This window comes from Primulina huaijiensis, chromosome 18 (assembly GCF_012295235.1).
Source record: "Primulina huaijiensis isolate GDHJ02 chromosome 18, ASM1229523v2, whole genome shotgun sequence".
NCBI lineage: Eukaryota > Viridiplantae > Streptophyta > Magnoliopsida > Lamiales > Gesneriaceae > Primulina > Primulina huaijiensis.
In genome coordinates this window covers 7,214,676-7,231,964 of record NC_133323.1, presented here as the reverse complement: position 1 = coordinate 7,231,964, position 17,289 = coordinate 7,214,676, and the positions used below count along the sequence as shown (strand labels likewise).

At 33.8% G+C, this 17,289-nt stretch overlaps 3 protein-coding genes across 3 annotated transcripts in view; 2 read left to right on the top strand and 1 right to left on the bottom strand.

Annotated features, from left to right (window-relative positions):
- Window positions 1–7,017: 7,017 nt before the first annotated feature.
- LOC140964193 (ABC transporter B family member 17-like) lies at window positions 7,018–8,387 on the bottom strand. The gene is made up of 2 exons (XM_073423764.1): window positions 8,037–8,387; window positions 7,018–7,944 (listed from the first exon to the last, which is right to left on the bottom strand). The coding sequence occupies exons 1-2, from the start codon at window positions 8,217–8,219 to the stop codon at window positions 7,618–7,620; spliced, it is 510 nt and encodes a 169-aa protein (XP_073279865.1). The 5' UTR covers window positions 8,220–8,387; the 3' UTR covers window positions 7,018–7,617.
- Window positions 8,388–10,851: 2,464 nt separating this feature from the next.
- Window positions 10,852–11,915, top strand: LOC140964118 (uncharacterized). Its single transcript, XM_073423654.1, has 2 exons — window positions 10,852–11,067; window positions 11,573–11,915. The coding sequence occupies exons 1-2, from the start codon at window positions 10,963–10,965 to the stop codon at window positions 11,657–11,659; spliced, it is 192 nt and encodes a 63-aa protein (XP_073279755.1). The 5' UTR covers window positions 10,852–10,962; the 3' UTR covers window positions 11,660–11,915.
- Window positions 11,916–15,797: 3,882 nt separating this feature from the next.
- Window positions 15,798–17,289, top strand: part of LOC140964970 (uncharacterized) — a 9,432-nt gene continuing 7,940 nt past the window's right edge. Inside the window, 2 exon segments of the mRNA XM_073424982.1 lie at window positions 15,798–16,246; window positions 16,636–16,828. Coding sequence (XP_073281083.1) covers window positions 15,803–16,246; window positions 16,636–16,828 — 637 coding nt within the window. The 5' untranslated portion in view covers window positions 15,798–15,802.

Sequence of the window (17,289 nt, the reverse complement as noted above, 5' to 3'; positions counted from 1 at the left end):
TGCCGTGTACAAATTTTTTCAACAATTGTTGGCAATGGCCGTCATCATTTTCAACACGTTTATTTTACGGGTCACAATTTTCTTACATTCTCCCACTTGACCCGTATATCTCATTTATCATAGGAGAAATTAAAATACATGAATCATGGCGATATGTCATGTAAAAAATGATTATTATCTTCCATGTATCACAATGTATTATATCTCTGAAATAACTTATTGAATAAACCCTATGTTTATTCGAGGTCCAACTTTATTGATATTTTTCATGGTAACTGAATATGTACATAACTGAATATGAAAAATAACATAACTTAATGAGTTTCATTAATTTTGTTTTTACAACAAAATTACATAAAAGAACCAAGTCTCATTCTTTCTGTATGATCCTTAAATTTCAATGGTGGCATGCCCTTAGTCAAAGGATCCGCAATCATCAATTCAGTGCTAATGTGCTCGATAAGTAACTTCTTATCTTTAACACATTCTCGTATGGCTAAATACTTAATGTCGATGTGCTTGCTTCGACTACCACTTTTGTTATTTTTAGCCATAAAAACAGCAGCTGAATTGTCACAATATATTCTTAATGGCCTAGATATAGAATCCATAATTCTAAGCCCTGAAATGAAACTCTTCAACCATACACCATGTGAGGTTGCCTCAAAACAAGATACGAATTCAGCTTCCATAGTGGAAGTAGCAGTCAATGTCTGCTTTGCACTTCTCCAAGATACAGCTCCACCAGCTAGCATGAAAATATATCCGGAAGTGGATTTTCTTGAATCAATGCAGCCAACGTAGTCTGAATCAGAGTAGCCAATTACTTCCAAATTCTCAGTTCGTCTGAACATAAGCATATAATCTTTGGTCCCTTGAAGGTACCTCATTACTTTCTTTGCAGCTTTCCAGTGATCTAAACTTGGATTACTCTGATATCTTCCCAACATCCCAACAATAAATGCAATGTCAGATCTAGTGCAAACCTGAGCATACATTAAGCTTCCGACAGCAGAAGCATAAGGAATGTTTTTCATTTGTTCCCGCTCAAGATCATTATTTGGGCATTGGCTCAAATTGAATTTATCGCCTTTCACAACGGGAGCTATACTTGGTTAACAATCTTTCATCCGATATCTCTCTAAAACTTTGTTGATGTAGGTTTCTTGAGACAGACCTATAATACCTCGAATTTTGTCTCTATGTATCTTAATGTCAATGACATAAGATGCATCACTCATATTCTTCATATCAAAGTTTTTAGAGAGAAATTGTTTCACCTCATATAACAAACCCTTATCATTGGTTGCAAGTAATATATCATCCACATATAGAATAAGGAAACAAATCTTGCTCCCACTGACCCTCTGGTATATACATTGATCCATGAGGTTCTCAACGAATCCGAATGAAGAGATAACATCATGAAATATTAAATACCATTGACGGGAAGCTTGTTTCAATCCATATATAGATTTCTTAAGCTTACAAACCAATTGCTCATAATTACTAGAGAAGAATCTTTCAAGTTGTTTCATATAAACCTCTTCCTCTAGTTCTCCATTGAGAAGAGCTGTTTTCACATCCATTTGTTGCAAATCTAAGTCAAAATGTGCAACTAATGCTAGAATGATACGGAGAGAATCTTTCTTAGATACAGGAGAAAACGTCTCCTTATAATCGATTCTTTCCTGCTGAGTGAATTCTTTAGTAACGAGTCTTGCTTTATACCTTTCAATATTGCCTAATGAATCTTTCTTTGTTTTGAAGACCCATTTACATCCAATGGCTTTTGCACCATCAGGCAACTGAACAAAATCCCAAACTCCATTAACTGTCATAGAATTCATCTCTTCTTTCATAGCATTAAACCATAGTTTTGACTCATTACAACTCATGGCTTGTGAAAACATTTCAAGATCATTTTCGGCTCCGATGTTAAAGTCCGATTCTTGTAAATACACAACATAATTACTAGCAATAGCTGATCTTCTTATTCTAGTAGATCTCCTTAGGTTGTTTGGTTGATCAACAATTTCTTGTTTTCCTTCATTAACAACTTGATCTAATGGATTTTCATCAGCGATTTGTGGAACATCAGTAATCGGTTCCGTAACACCCATTTGGTCTTGAGGGGTGTGAATAACGACCAATCTGTCATTTGAATAAGAGGGTTGTGCATTAATGTGATCATTCTCAAAGACTATGTCATGATCACTCCCACTAATCAAGTCATTTTCAAGAAATTTTGCATTTCTTGATTCCACAATTCTAGTGTTGTGAGATGAACAATAGAATCTGTACGCTTTGGATTTTTCGGCATACCCAATGAAATATCCACTTATAGTTCTTGGGTCCAGTTTCTTTTCATGTGGGTTGTAGACTCTTATTTCAGAAGGAAAACCTCAAATGCGTATATGTTGCAAACTCGGTTTCCAACTTTTAAATAACTCAAATGGCGTCTTTGGGACAGCCTTAGTTGGAACTCGATTTAATATATACACAGCTGTCTTAAGAGCTTCAGTCCACAAGGATTTAGGAAGTTTAGAGCTACTAAACATACTCCTCACCATGTCCAATAATGTTCGATTTCTCCTCTCAGCTACGCCATTTTGGTCCGGAGAACCAGGCATAGTATATTGGGCAACAATCCCATGTTCTTGGAGAAATTTCGCAAACGGACCAGGTGCCTGTCCATTCTCAGTGTATCTACCGTAATATTCTCCACCTCTATCTGTTCTCACAATCTTAATATGTTTTCCACATTGCTTCTCCACTTCAGCCTTAAAAACCTTAAAGGCTTCTAGTGCTTCGTTTTTGTTATGAAGCATGTAGATATACATGTATCCTGAATAATCATCAATGAAAGAGATGAAGTATTTCGGACTTTGAATGTCCATATCTGGACAACAAATATCTGAATGTATGATTTCTAATATTTCTGTACTCCTCTTGGCACCGTTTTTAGACTTATTGGTCTGCTTTCTCTTTATGCAGTCCACACATGTCTCAAAATCAGTAAAATCTAAAGTACTGAGTACTCCGTCATTTACTAATCTTTTAATTCTCTCTATAGAGATGTGTCCCAATCTCATGTGCCACAATATAGAGGAATCTTCATTTATAACACATCTTTTAATACTTCCTTGAACATGCATAGTGGTGTTATTATTTTGTAAAGAAATAGAGAAAAGACCATCAACCATTGTACCATTTCCAATAAGATTTGATTTATAAAACAAATTTATTGTTTTATCCAAAAAATGAAATGAATAACCAAGGGGTACAAGTTTTGAAACTGAAATTAAATTCCTAGAAAAACTAGGAACTAAAATGTCTTTTCCAATTTTAAAATAAAACCACTATCCAATATAAGGCAGCAAGTCCGAATAGCCTCCACATACGAAGACATCTTGTTTCCTGAATAGATGCTCCGTTCATTTTGAATTGGCTTCCTTAGGTTTTGCATACCCTGCAAGGTATTTGTAACATGGATTGTAGAACCAGAATCAATCCACCATGTGTTATAAATTATATCAATCATATTAGATTCATAACAGACAAATGAAGTAGGAATACATTTCTTTTCAAGTCAGTCCTTAAATTTATTGCAATCCTTCTTCATGTGTCCCGTCTTTTTACAGAAGAAACACTTGGATTCTTTCTTAATGTCAGGTTGGGGTGGAATTATTCCTTTCCCTTTTCCTTTGACTTTGGCTTGCTTCTTGTACTTTCCTTGTGTAGTCATAAATATATTATCACTCGTTTCCATCAACAACCTTCCTTCCTCTTGAACACACATGGTCATTAATTCATTAATTGACCATTTATCCTTATGTGTGTTGTAAAAAATTTTGAAGGGTCCATATTGCTGTGGAAGAGTGCATAAAATGTAGTGCACAAGAAAAATCTCAGACATTTTCACTTCAAGTGTCTTGAGCCGAGCCGCTATATCCCGCATCTTCATGATGTGCTCTCGCACACCTCTCACACTGGTGAGCCTTAATGAAGAGAATTCCATAATTAGGGTGCTTGCAAGTGCCTTATCTGAAGACTGAAATTGTTCATCAATAGCCTTCAGTAATTTTTTGACATTATTATGCTGGTCGACAGAACCACGCATACCAGCAGAGATTTTGATCTTTATGAACATTACGCAGAGTCGATTAGATCGCTCTCATTTTTCATAAAGATCAACATCATCCGGAATGCTGTTTTCAGTAATAGCAGATGGTTCATCTTTCCGTATAGCATAATCAATATCCATCCACCCTAATTGAAGAAGAATTCTTTCTTTCCATATTTTATAATTATCGCCCTTTAGTTCGGGAATGTCACATTTCATATCAGAAAAACTCGCAGGTTGCATAACTGCACAAAATATCACATGCTTAAAATTTTGAGACAATATCATGTTTTACCAATGTAATTCATGTTTTAAAAATCTAGTGACATAAAATTTGCCTGTGGGCTAAAATTTTAATTCAATAAGATTTTTCTGTAACTTTATGATAAAACTATCAAAATGTATTTTCCTTAACTCTTGTGGGTGAATTAAGAAAATATAATTTGATATTTTAACCTAATTAGTTATATAAATATAATAAAAATCCCTGTGAGGTAAAATTTATTATGTTTATATAATTAATTACAATTGATGTACATTATGTGATCCAAATCCACTTAATGCATAATTTTCCATAATTAAGGATGTTGTGGCTATTTCTCAATTATTTAAAATTATACGGTTCACTGGACAAAATTTTGGCTTTACTTAATGCTTTATATAATAATTATTTCGCAATCAACACTTTCCAAGAGTGTTCCCAGGAAAGATAGGTAGAGCTAAGGCCCTTTAAATATCTAACTCCTAGACAGACCAACGTTCCTCAGGGAGACCAGTGGCTAGTCAAGGCAGTTTAAACCGATCTATGAAGAACTCTCTCAGATCATATTTTCTCACGTCACCTTATAATTATTATTCAACTTAATTATCCACATTTATGTGAATCTTTATAAGCCAAAATTTTTCATTAAATAACTTTATATTCACATTTTTACTTAATATGAACAAATACATTCTCCATCAGTTTTTCTCTTCAATCAGAGTAGTGATAAAGTGAGGATCACATTTACCTGAAATTGTGGGCTCCTCATCAGTTTTTCTCTTCAATCAGAGTAGTGATAAAGTGAGGATTATTGTTCATTTGTGAATATCTAAAATATTTTATTTTGTAATATTATATTCACATCTTACTTGATATGTTCATTTCAAATTATAAACAACTTAATATAATTTAATATGAACATAATGTGAATATTGATTTACCAAAATAATTTTCAATACAATTTGTATTAAAAAAATTCAAAAATAAATGCAAGTATAATATTAAATTTGCATGTACACATCAAACAAGTATTCATAATATTTGACATTTTATCTAACATGCAAAAATAATTTTTAAACATGTATTAAAAATTACGTCAAACTTGAAATTATTTTAATGTGTTCAATTATTTAACCAAATGTTATATGTATATACTGAATTATACATATAACTTAATAACACATTAATCATTATTTATTTATTTATTATTATTATTATTTTTATTTTAAAAACAATACTAATAATAAAAAACTAAATTATTATCGTGGGTACCACATTATTATTATTTAAAAAAAAATGATGATGATACTTGAGACATCGGCACATCAAAGGAAAAATTGAACATGTATTAATTGTTTTAAATTGTGTGGGTCTCATTGTCTGTGATAATAGACTCCATCAAACTTATTCTTATCCACACATATGCACGTTATTTGAATTCATAATTCATTATTGAAGTCAGTTTGCAGAATTATCTTCAACCTCTTTTCTTCTGCAACATCTTCGGCAATTTTTCCCGTAGAGAAAATTCATTCAAAATTTTTTAGAAATTCTCCAATTTTCAAGACTTCAAGGAAGATTTTAAAGGTGGAACCGAGAACAAAATTCTCAGGTAAGTTTCTTAATATTATGATCTCCAAACTTTAAATTTCAAGTTTCTTACGTAAAACTTTAAATTCTTTTCCCAAAATTTCATGATATGAAAACAAATTTTCAAGGCAGATGTATAATTGCTCTGATACCAAATGTTAAGGATTTTTATCAAAATCATGTTTTTTACGTATACATGAACATGATATATAATATGCGGAAGCTTAATCGATAATTACCTCCAGCCATTGAAAATTTGTTGAAGCTTTCTGATTTCTTTTCAATTGAAGCCTTCTAAACACTTCAACACTCCTTTAGATGATGTATTTTCTGTATGAGATTGTGTGTTTAGGGACCTCAATGCCTTCGGTATTTATAGGCACACTCATACCATCACCGAGTGTTTTGGGAGCTCGAGATTTAAACCAAATTTGTATACGTATCTCAATGTTCAAAATTCGAGGCTGCCGTGTACAAATTTTTTCAACAATTGTTGGCAATGGCCGTCATCATTTTCAATACGTTTATTTTACGGGTCACAATTTTCTTACAGAAATATCTTGAGAATATGAATAATCTGTCTTTTCATCGTCACTGTCATGATATGAAAGCATGCATATCCAGGAAACACGCTCATGGTTAAAGCAGGGATAAATGGCGAAACAGGACTGCTTTGCCAGCTTGATCTTACACTGCGGTAAGATTTAGGAGTATAATCACGCATCATTCCTTTCTTGTTTTCTCATGTTTCTCATCTGTGAACGGTGAGGACTGGATGCCTCATTTTGCATTATTCTTTCAGATTGCGCATCTAGAGCACTAGTAGCTTCATCAAGCAAGAGAATTCTTGGATTCTTAAGCAAAGCCCTTGCTATAGCAATCCTTTGTTTCTGTCCCCATGATAATGAAAATCCATATTGCCCCACCTGATGACATAAAATCAGAACTTTATGAATATAAATCACACCAGAAGTTGATGTATAACATAAACTTAATCTTTTACCTGAGTTTTATATCCGAGTGGAAACTTGACAATGAAATCATGTGCATTTGCAGACTTAGCAGCGTTTATAACGAGTTCTATGGAAGCGTAGTCTTTTCCAAACACAATATTTTCTTTTATCGATGTTGCAAAGAGAATTGGCTCCTGATTCACCAATCCCATCTGGGTTCTCAACCATTTGCGTTTCAGCCTATATATCTTGTGTTCATCTAGTAATATTTCTCCTTTGACAGGATCGTAAAACCTTTTGTGGAACGAAATAAATGTTGATTTCCAAGAACCACTCCCTCCTACCAGGCCAACAGTTTTGCCAGCTTTATTTTAAGGTTAAATCCCTGCAAAACCGGTGTGTCCATTCTTGATGGATAACTGAAGAGCTCGTCCGAAACTTTCAAGAGTTTGACATTCACCAATGTATGAGTAAACAGTTCGAATTGAGGATATTGCATGTTCCACGATACCACCCGAAACATCATAAGCAACTTTGTTCTTCATCCCAATGTTCGTCATTAACTGTCTAAATACCACTGCTGGAGATAACACAATGCACAAGGGAGAGAAGACAATTCAAGTCTCCAAGAAAGCGTAAAGGCAATCACTAGGCCAAATATGAACGCAGAGAATTCAGCTAGGCGGTTATGTATCTAACTCGAAAAAACCCTTCTCAACTATAACACCTTGAATCGAGTGTGTATCAACAAAGATGCTTGAAACTACTTTGAAAGTGGAGGATGAAGCACCTTGACTGTCAAAGAAACCACCTTCTTGTCTAAGTGTCGATTTCAAGTACTCCGTTCGTATACGAGACCTCTCTCTGCTGTTCTTTTCAAACATAATCCTTCTGTAAAAGCATACAACCAACATTTTGATTAAGAAAAAGTCAATATATAAAACAATTATCTGCATACCAAGAAACGCTGACAATCCAACTCCAAGAGCAACATACAGCAACCTCAGCGCATACTGCATGAAAAAAACAACTAAAAACTATTCATTTCTCTCAAAAAGAGAACTAGAATCAAAATCTACAAACTTTTCAAAAGTAAAAAGTATACCTTATCCACCACCTCGTTAGCGATAGACAGATTAGCAGTCCCATACTCATCAATGATACCACTTAGAACAAACATATTAAGTGGTGACATTAGCCCATCTCCCAAGATCCCTAAGGTGCCGATCAGCATCAGCGACATTTCGGCACCATCAGCATACCTGAAAAGGCCACCTTTACCTCCCATTTCCTACATGAGTAATTTTTCATGCGACTAATCTGCGAATCATTCAAAAGATTTCGAAATCTCATGATATTGGTAGATATATGGAATCTGTAAGTGTTAGTGTGTGGTTTTGTTCTTGGTTCCATTGGACTATCTCAAAGTGCAATCATATGCCAGCCGACACTCTTAGCTAAACATTTGGCCTTACTCAATGGAGTATGGATGACTTCAATTAATATTGTCACCATCTTTTCGATCATTCTCTAGTATTTTCCGTACATTTGAACCAAATACTGCTAAAGTAAGTGGTTTCTTTATGAGGCTTATCTTCATAAACCAACTGATTAACTGTTCTTTATGTCGAGAACGTCGAGTAGAGATCATTATTCGAGGAGGAAAATATTTTATATTTAATTCATATTTTGTGCTACTAAAAATATTCATAGTTGACACAATTTTTAGTGGTGTAATAACATAAACTCTCTTGACAAAGTAGATATTTGAATTCGAACTTAGGCTAAAATAAAAAAAACCCGCCCCCATGTCGCTTTTTTGTTACATCCTTAGGTCGTCGACCTTTTTTATGTAAGAATATTCTTCGAGGCTAATTATTTGGCCAAATGTCATTGAAGTTCTTTGTTTAGGCATAAAATATGGGGTTTATTTCATCCTACCCATGTGGACATTGCCCCCATGATAGGATGGATGACCAAGATATGCCCATGCATATATAGGACTCACTTTTTTTTTTGGAAATTGTAAGTGTGGCAAGATCTTATCCGTTGAAATGAAGTGAGGGTACCTACATAGGTAGGATCTCATCTACCAAAATATGGACTTGTAGTTTTCACATAGAGAGAATTCATTGATGGATTCAATATATATATTTCCAGTCAAATAGGATTAGTGAGTCTTGGATTTTGTGGGGTTATTTTCCCTTTTGGAAGGAAAATTTAGTACTTAAAAATAGAGAATATGCTTAAAATTTTCATTTTACACCAACATTTGAAGTCGATGGATTGAATATCAAGTTTGCCAAACTTAGCAATATTTTATACTAAAATGGGAAGCTACAAACATTAACAATTTTCCTACAAGAAGGCAAATGTAATTATGTGAGAAACCGAAATTCCAGCAGTAGCTAGTATTTTGTAGCAGCTAGCAATAATCAGCATCAATGCAAAAATTTCAGCAGAAGTTAACAATTCCAGCAGCAACTAATATTTCAGAAGCTGGTATTTTTCCAGCAGATAGAATCCAGTAACAGAAGAGTTTAGTAGCGCGAGTTTCCAGCAGACAGCTACTGATTCTGCTTATGACTTGTAACTGAAACATTTAACATGAAATAAAGGCTGTTAATGACACATGATGGCAGATTATGGCCATTAATTGGGAGACTAACAGTCAGAAGTTTTGCCTATAAATAACACACTCAAATCTCTGAATTGGTGTAACACAAATCTTGAGTTATCACTTGAAATTTGAGCATTAAAATCCAATAGCGAGAGCAAGTAGATTTCAGACTTCAACCGAAACTTTTTAGCAAATTACTGTAAGTAGGCTTGTATATAAATATCTTAAAACCAGTTTGATAATTTCTGTTTTGAAGCAAAGTATATGTATTTTTGATTTCTAATATCTGATTCTTGAAGCACTGAAACCTAGTGAACTAATGGTAGGAATATATATTCTGAAACATTCCTGATTACTGAATCATGATTACTGATTATTGGCCTCACCCCTTAGAGGAGATAACATATAGGAGACTGATATCAGTTTAGCCATGAAATTCACGAATGTGCTCAGTGCTTGCTTGCTAAATTTTAAGTTCTGATTTCTGTTCTGAAACCTGTTATTCCTGAATACCGATTTCTATTTTGAAAGTAAGAGTTTCTGTATATTATTTGTATTACTGTTTCTGTTGAAAATGGTTTTGAAAACTGAGAGTTATTCCCGCATCCGCTTATTGAGTGACGACCATATCACTCACCCACCAAACCCATCTCAGATAAGAACAAGGAAGAAATGCTAGAAGAAGAAGAGCAGAATAAGTTCTGGAGCAGGTGAAGAAGACTGTTATTTCCTAGTTCAATTTATGTTTTGTTTTTCCGCTGCATCTGTTAAGACATTGTTATGTCTAGTTTTACATTTCCGCTGTAAAACATTAGTTATTTGAGTTTGTATCAGAAAATGAATATTCAGTATTATGAATAAAAAGACTGGTTTTTGAATTTTGTACTTCTGATGCTCGTTGTTTTCGAACGTAAATTTGGGAACGTCGGTGTCGATCAACCCCGGTCACGGGGCATGACAAATTAACAGCAATTCTGGAAATAGTTTAAATTTAAGAGCTTTATTTTATTTTGGTCCATGTATATCAGTCATTCATTATATATAAAAACTTTTGTGAGACGGTCTCACAAGTCAATTTGTGAAACATATATCTTATTTAAATCATCAATACAAAAAATATTATTATTTATATAAAAAATATTACCTATTATTATAAATTAAATTTACCTAATTAGAATTATAACCCAATCTGAAACCGAATTTAACCTCATGGGGACATAATTGAAATCAATTTTTTTTCCAGCCATTATTATGTAACAATTAATATGTACATTTTTTAAAGCTGAACTAAACGACGTCGTACTCATGGTTTTAACTCGCCAAGGAGCCCAAATAAAAGCAATTTACGGCAAATTCGATTTCCATCTTCCACCTGAGGGGGTTTGAGTGTTGAATTATCCAGATTTCGAACATGGTGAAAGTGGCGACTTTCTTTGGTATGACATTCGCAGCCTTCGTTTTTTGGCAGACCATGGATAAGGTCCATGTCTATATTGCCCTTCGCCAAGACGAGAAGGTGTGTTATACGCTCGCAGAGTCTCTGAATCTGTGTGCCGTTGATTTTTTGCTTTTTTTAGCTTGAATTTTGATGGTTTTCTGGTTTTATTTGCTTTAACTTGTTTTTTGATGCAATAAGTATCACTTCTCTGCTTTAGGTTTTGGATTTGGGGGTTTCTTTTTCTTTAATGGTTTCCAGTTTCTTTCTATTTGAACAGTGCGTTTCTTTGTCCTACTTGCTCTATTAGAAACGGAATTAAGAGATTTTGGTTTCTTTAATAGTTAGATATATCATAAATTGAATTCTTAATCCATAACACTGGCATTTTTGGTTTGTAAGATATTAGTTTTATGTAATGTTGTACTAGAATTGGGGAGCAAAAAGTCCTACATTCGATCTGAAAAAGCGAGATTTTACAAGTTTTGATCTCCATTTATGAAACTTAGTGTCAAGACACTGTTAATTGTAAAGTTATTCAGTGATCCGAGTTCGTTTCTTCCTTAATGTATTGCTGTACTTTTAGAAGGAGAAAATGGAGAAAGAAGCTGAGATAAGGAGAATGAGAGAGGAGCTATACCAACAGCAAAGAGAAAAGGACTCTCTTGCCTGAACTGATATGAGGCTGATCTGCAATCGAAGGCACGACGGCCATTTATGATCTTTGTTTGAATTGTAAAACCATCTTTCTTTGCTCAATTCTCATAATGGATAACTATCTTACGAGACATATTTTGTCAGCATGTACTTTCTTTTTGGATCTTTCAAGCAATTGTTAAGTTTTTGCACTTGATGGCACTGTACATCCAGTTGCTCAGAAGTGGCTTTAAAATGATGAATAAGAAAATTTATGTGTGTTAATTGATTGATACTTTTTGTCGGAAAAGCCAACTATCTTCTTGTGGTATGTGAATCTGTGTGATTCCTGTTCCCTGGCTATTGCATTGCACGACTACCTGACTATATTTTTGCATGGTTAAGGACATAAGGTTTGGTACCTCTTCTGCTGCATTCAATTTTTTTTCTATACATGTCTTAATCAGCATATGTGATATTCATTGTTAGCACATGGGTTTGAAGATTAGTGTATATCCATGGCAAAGACGAGGAGTCATTTTTCAGTTAGGAATTCACCTTTGCTTATACTGTTATCTTTAGGTTCAATCTAGTGTACACTTATCCGTGGATATGCATGTCAAAGACGAGGAGTCATTTTTCACTTAGGAATTCACCTTTGCTTATACTGTTATCTTTAGGTTTAATCTAGTGTACTCTTTATCCGCTCCATATAAAGGATTAGAGCTAAGAAAAAGAGTAAAAGAAAGTGATTTCTTTATTGTCATTGTAATTGTAGTATCATACCCTTTTTTATGTTTCATATGTAATACATTCAAGTTTCATTTTACCATTGTAAGCTGTGTGTCGTTTTATCTTCTGCAAATTATGGCCTTTCGTCAGAATGTGGATATACGTGTGCACACGTTTGTAGCAGAGTCAATGTCCTTAACATCATAATTACTTGATAATTGGACATCGGCGAATTAGTTATACGAGCCGTTGTCCCAAAACCTCGTCGTGAATCTCGCCCATTGATGCAGGATTTGATTCGTGTTACATGCTTATGACTCTAGGTAGCAGTGCTCGTGATGGAGTAAAATTTTTAAAAACACATGATACATTACCGAATGCGGAGATGATCCTGATGTTTTTTTTTGTGCCTCCATTTGATGCTGGTGAAAATATTCATTCATGCATATACTTTTCCAGTGTTCGTATTCCCTGTTCGATGCAATTGGATAATTCGTTAGGGTTGATTAAAATTTATGGCCTTCTCTCCACATCTATTTAAAAAGGTAGGCTTCAATGTAGTACCTCGTATGTTTGTTGAAGCCAATTTTTTGAAATAAATGTGGAGGAAAATCCTTAAATTGGCATTTCTATTCTGTTAGCTGTAATCTTGTTACTTTCTGCTCTCAAAAATTTTATTTACTTTCATTTACCTATTGTTATCCGGTTGTGGTGGTTATCAGTCCTGTCTCAGATGACCTCAAAACCACCACCAAACTTTTTTTTAGGCAGGGACGAGCTTTGTTATCATTGGATCTCAAACCTGAGATTTCATCTCGTCAAATTGGCTATAAGTCATCAGCAAAACCATCACCACCAAATTAGATCTAGATTGATGATGTTTTAGTGTACAACCATTTGTATTACATCTCTATTGGGAGATACGTGTGAATCGAGTAGACTCTCTAGTTTTTTTTTTTTTTTTTCCCGGAATCGATTAGAATATCATTCAGTTTGCAAATGGAATTTTCGAATTAGAGTGGAGCTCAAAGATGCTTGAATATTTGTTCTAGCCGATTTCAAACCGGGATTACTTTGGTTTAATAACTTGCGAGCTTTAATATTCTACTTGCATGAGCTCACGAACTCGAGATCATGTATGAACACAAGTATCATAAGTATTGATGTTCATTTTCGAGCTTTCAGTAGACTAAAACAATTGATTCCAAGCTTTAACATAGAAGATATATATATATATACACACAGAGATAGAGGGAGAGGCTATACTGTATCGACTCGAACAATTTGCATACCCATTCACAACCCACAAATTTTTATGCTACACGAAACATCATAATTTATCTTTGAATGAGTAATACCACTCAACCGTCCACTCTGTCAAAACATATCTGATAACGGTTGGGTAAGATATTTTCAGTTTCAAGCTACATATCTTATAAGGATCCTACCTACTTTATCAGAAAATTTGGTAGTCTGATCATGTACTAGAAACAAGACATAAGAAGATCAGAATGTTTTTCTAGAAAGACATAGCTCAGAGTCAGTTATTTTTTGGTGTCAGCGACCGTTTATTCCGCATTTGGAAAATGTCAAATTAGTCATTTTTTAAAGTGTAATATGAATCAAGAAAGGACGCCATCAGGAGTGTTTTTCCATTAATGAATTACAGTCGAACATTAAATCGACGAATGTAAAGATCATTATAAATAGAAGATGCTAAGGAGAGCTTGAAAAAAAATAGATTTTTGACACCATTCGAAGCAATTTTTCAAGCTTGCCTTCTCTGAAAGATTTATGAGTACACTCCATACTCACATTCACTACTGCTCAACGACCCTCGCTTCAAGAACATCTATCAGATTATTAAGGATCATATAGGGCTTCTGTCACCTACTCAACCGTTCCTGTCAAGACCGTTCGAGGAGTTGCTCAACAATTTGAATCTACGGATTCATTCTTTATGTATATTTGTTTTCTATTGAATTTCTTCCTAGGGGATAAGAGGTGACGTAAGAGCTTAAATATCCAGATATCCATAAAAATCTTTATGTCGTTTCGTTTACTGCACGCACTTATTTATCTTGTCGTCTTGCTATATTTGAGCATACAAGTTTAATAAGAATCCTCATAATATTTTCTGCACTATTTGTGTTATGATCATTTTTAAGAGTTGAGAAAATTAGGTCTTATATAGCTAACCCTATCAACACCGATCAGTCGATCACATTATTTGTCAATGTTTTAGAGTAACTTTTCAAATTGTTTATTCACTCTCTCTAAATACATCATCGATCTTAACAAAAATGAAGAAATCATTAATTTGAAAATTAAAAATTTTTATATTTTGATAAGCATTTTAAGTTTACAAGTATGCAATGCATGCAAATGACCACTAGCACATATTTATATACAAGACATAGTATACCAGATTGCTAATATTACTTTTTAAAAATAAACATATCTTAAATTGGTTGGACCTATTTTTGAATTTAGAGAAATCTCATAGTTTTTTTTATTGTAGATTCCAAGCATAAAACTTTTTAAAAGAACATTAATCTTACATAATAGGGAATTAATCCCTAATCTTTCATTACAAAAAAGTTAATCTCAATCTTATGCAAAAATAAAAAACGATAATTTTGAAATATTATACATTTGCATGTTTTATTTTATTAACAAAGATAGAAAATATACTCGTAAAAATTAAATTCAAACTGCAACATAATTTTTCAAATATGAGAGTTCAAACAAAAATAATAAATAGAAGTGAACAATTTAGAACATCAATTAAAGAATTTATCCGCAACAATTTTACACATAAATATAATTTTAAACATAACTTGCGGGAAAAATGATAATTTTTTTCATTTATTTTTGTCTCTCTACAAATTTGATTTTATATGTTTTCAAAATATTGACGTAATAGTNAAGTAATAACTTTTTTAAAAATAATATTTTTTTATTTGTTAGGGTTAAATAAAAAATAAGAAAAGTTTTTGTGAAAACGAAATTTGCAATTTTCCATCCGATAAATACAAATACTGTTGTAATATTAATAATTTTAATATTTCTTATGGGATTGTGCAACTAGAGGCCCACAGCAGAAACTTGGATCGCGGGCCCATCTGTCTATTCGTCACCTTTATGCCACCTCTTCCATCTCTCCATTTTTCATGTTTCTTCGCGTTACGCCGCACAATTCTTACAGAATTTCAAATACGTTGAGGGAGTAGTTGGAGGTTGTAAATTTACGTATGAATTTCTTTCTTGTATCTAAGTTTATTTTATACTAGATGATCGAGGCTCGTTGGATATAATAAATGGGTTTTGTTATTTAGTATCAAGTTTTGATTTTTGAATGTTACTTGTTACAGTAAATGTTTGCTTGCCTTTTTTCTTTTTCCATGTTTTTACTCCTTTTTTATATTCTGTTCTACAGGATAGTGAGATGAAGTTCGCATGCAGTGTTCAAATTGGTGTTTTGGGGATGGATCCAATCTCAGACCTTGTTCAGGATTCAATATCAGCTTCGGGACGAGGTTTGCAGAAGCACAACCTACTGAACCTGCAAAGCAAAATGAAGTCTGACCCAGAAGGATATGGCTCAGAACTAAGCTTCATTTACAATCAATTTAAGTCATCGCTTGAGCTCTTTGAGAGACAAGCTGCCTTGAATTTCACCTCATTGAGTGGAATCGCCAATGACCCGACAGTTGCGAAGGATTTAGGTGAACGGTGCATGTTCTTGGCCCATGTCACTCAGTTTTACCCGAAACAGTTGTCCGGTTTTCCGAATGAGTTGGCCCGGTTTCTGAAAACATCGGCACGGTCCCTGCCGTCCGGACTCCGGGTGAAGGTGACTCAGGCTTTGGGTCTGTTGATTAATCGCAAGGTACAGTTTACTGTTTGTGTATTTTTCGGAGTTATGTTTATTGACAAAATGATTGAATTTGTTAAAAAAAAAAATTCTCCTTTTTGATTTGATGGGAATCTTGTGTTTTTTAAGTTTTTGTATAAGTCTTGTGTATGTTTTTTTCTGATTGTTTTGTTTTTTATTTTGGGGATTATATATAATGTTCATTACTTCATGGGTTGTGTGGCCTTGAAAATTATTTGACATAAAAATGGTGAATTTATTTGTGAATGGATGATATTAGATTTGTGTGCGCCTTTGGTATTAGGATTAAAAACTAGCATGTATTGGCAATAGTTCAGAGTCCATGTTTTCTTTCCTGTACCTTTGAATGACCATTGAATCGAAATTGATTTCTTTTGTATTAGATGATTGATGTTGCAGAGATCATTGTCTTGTTCATGGAGCTACAGACCTTAGGAGATCGATCATTGAAAAAACTGGCGTTCTCTCGTTTTATTCAGAGTATTAGGCATATGAACCATAAGCACAAGAATGATCCAAAGAATCGGGCACTTCAGAATATTTTATATCGGATGCTGCAGGTATTTTATCTGCCAGGTGAACCTATCATTTTTGTTTTAGTTAAATTTTTTCTATGTTTATATAGTGATATCTCACTGCACAACAGCAGGAGGAAGAAACTGTTGGGGAATTACACCCCCGAAACGATGCCGACTACGATGATAATAGTACCCAAAAACTTGCGGAATAAAATAACCAACAAGAACACAAAGATTTACGTGGTTCACCCAATATAGGCTACGTCCACGGAGCACTGCAACTTTTATAACCGGAAGAAATATTACAACAAGTGTATACACCAATACACTTAATATTTCTCACACTCCCAACCCGAGTATACCGAGAAAATAATTTCTCTAACTCACACAAGAGAATTCCCGCACTCAAGAAAAAAATACACTCTTTTTTTCTATGCACTCTCTATTTATCAAAGCTAAAAAGCTTTTGATTTTGGGATACAATAACTGAAGGAATTGAGCTCTATTTATAACTAATTC

Coding starts and splice junctions, on each gene's coding strand:
- LOC140964193 (XM_073423764.1), bottom strand. CDS start 8,219: ATGGGAGGTAAAGGTGGCCTTTTCAGGTATGCTGATGGTGCCGAAATG. Junction 7,945..8,036: donor CTAACGAGGTGGTGGATAAG/GTATACTTTTTA, acceptor TTTTTCATGCAG/TATGCGCTGAGGTTGCTGTA.
- LOC140964118 (XM_073423654.1), top strand. CDS start 10,963: ATGGTGAAAGTGGCGACTTTCTTTGGTATGACATTCGCAGCCTTCGTT. Junction 11,068..11,572: donor CCCTTCGCCAAGACGAGAAG/GTGTGTTATACG, acceptor CTGTACTTTTAG/AAGGAGAAAATGGAGAAAGA.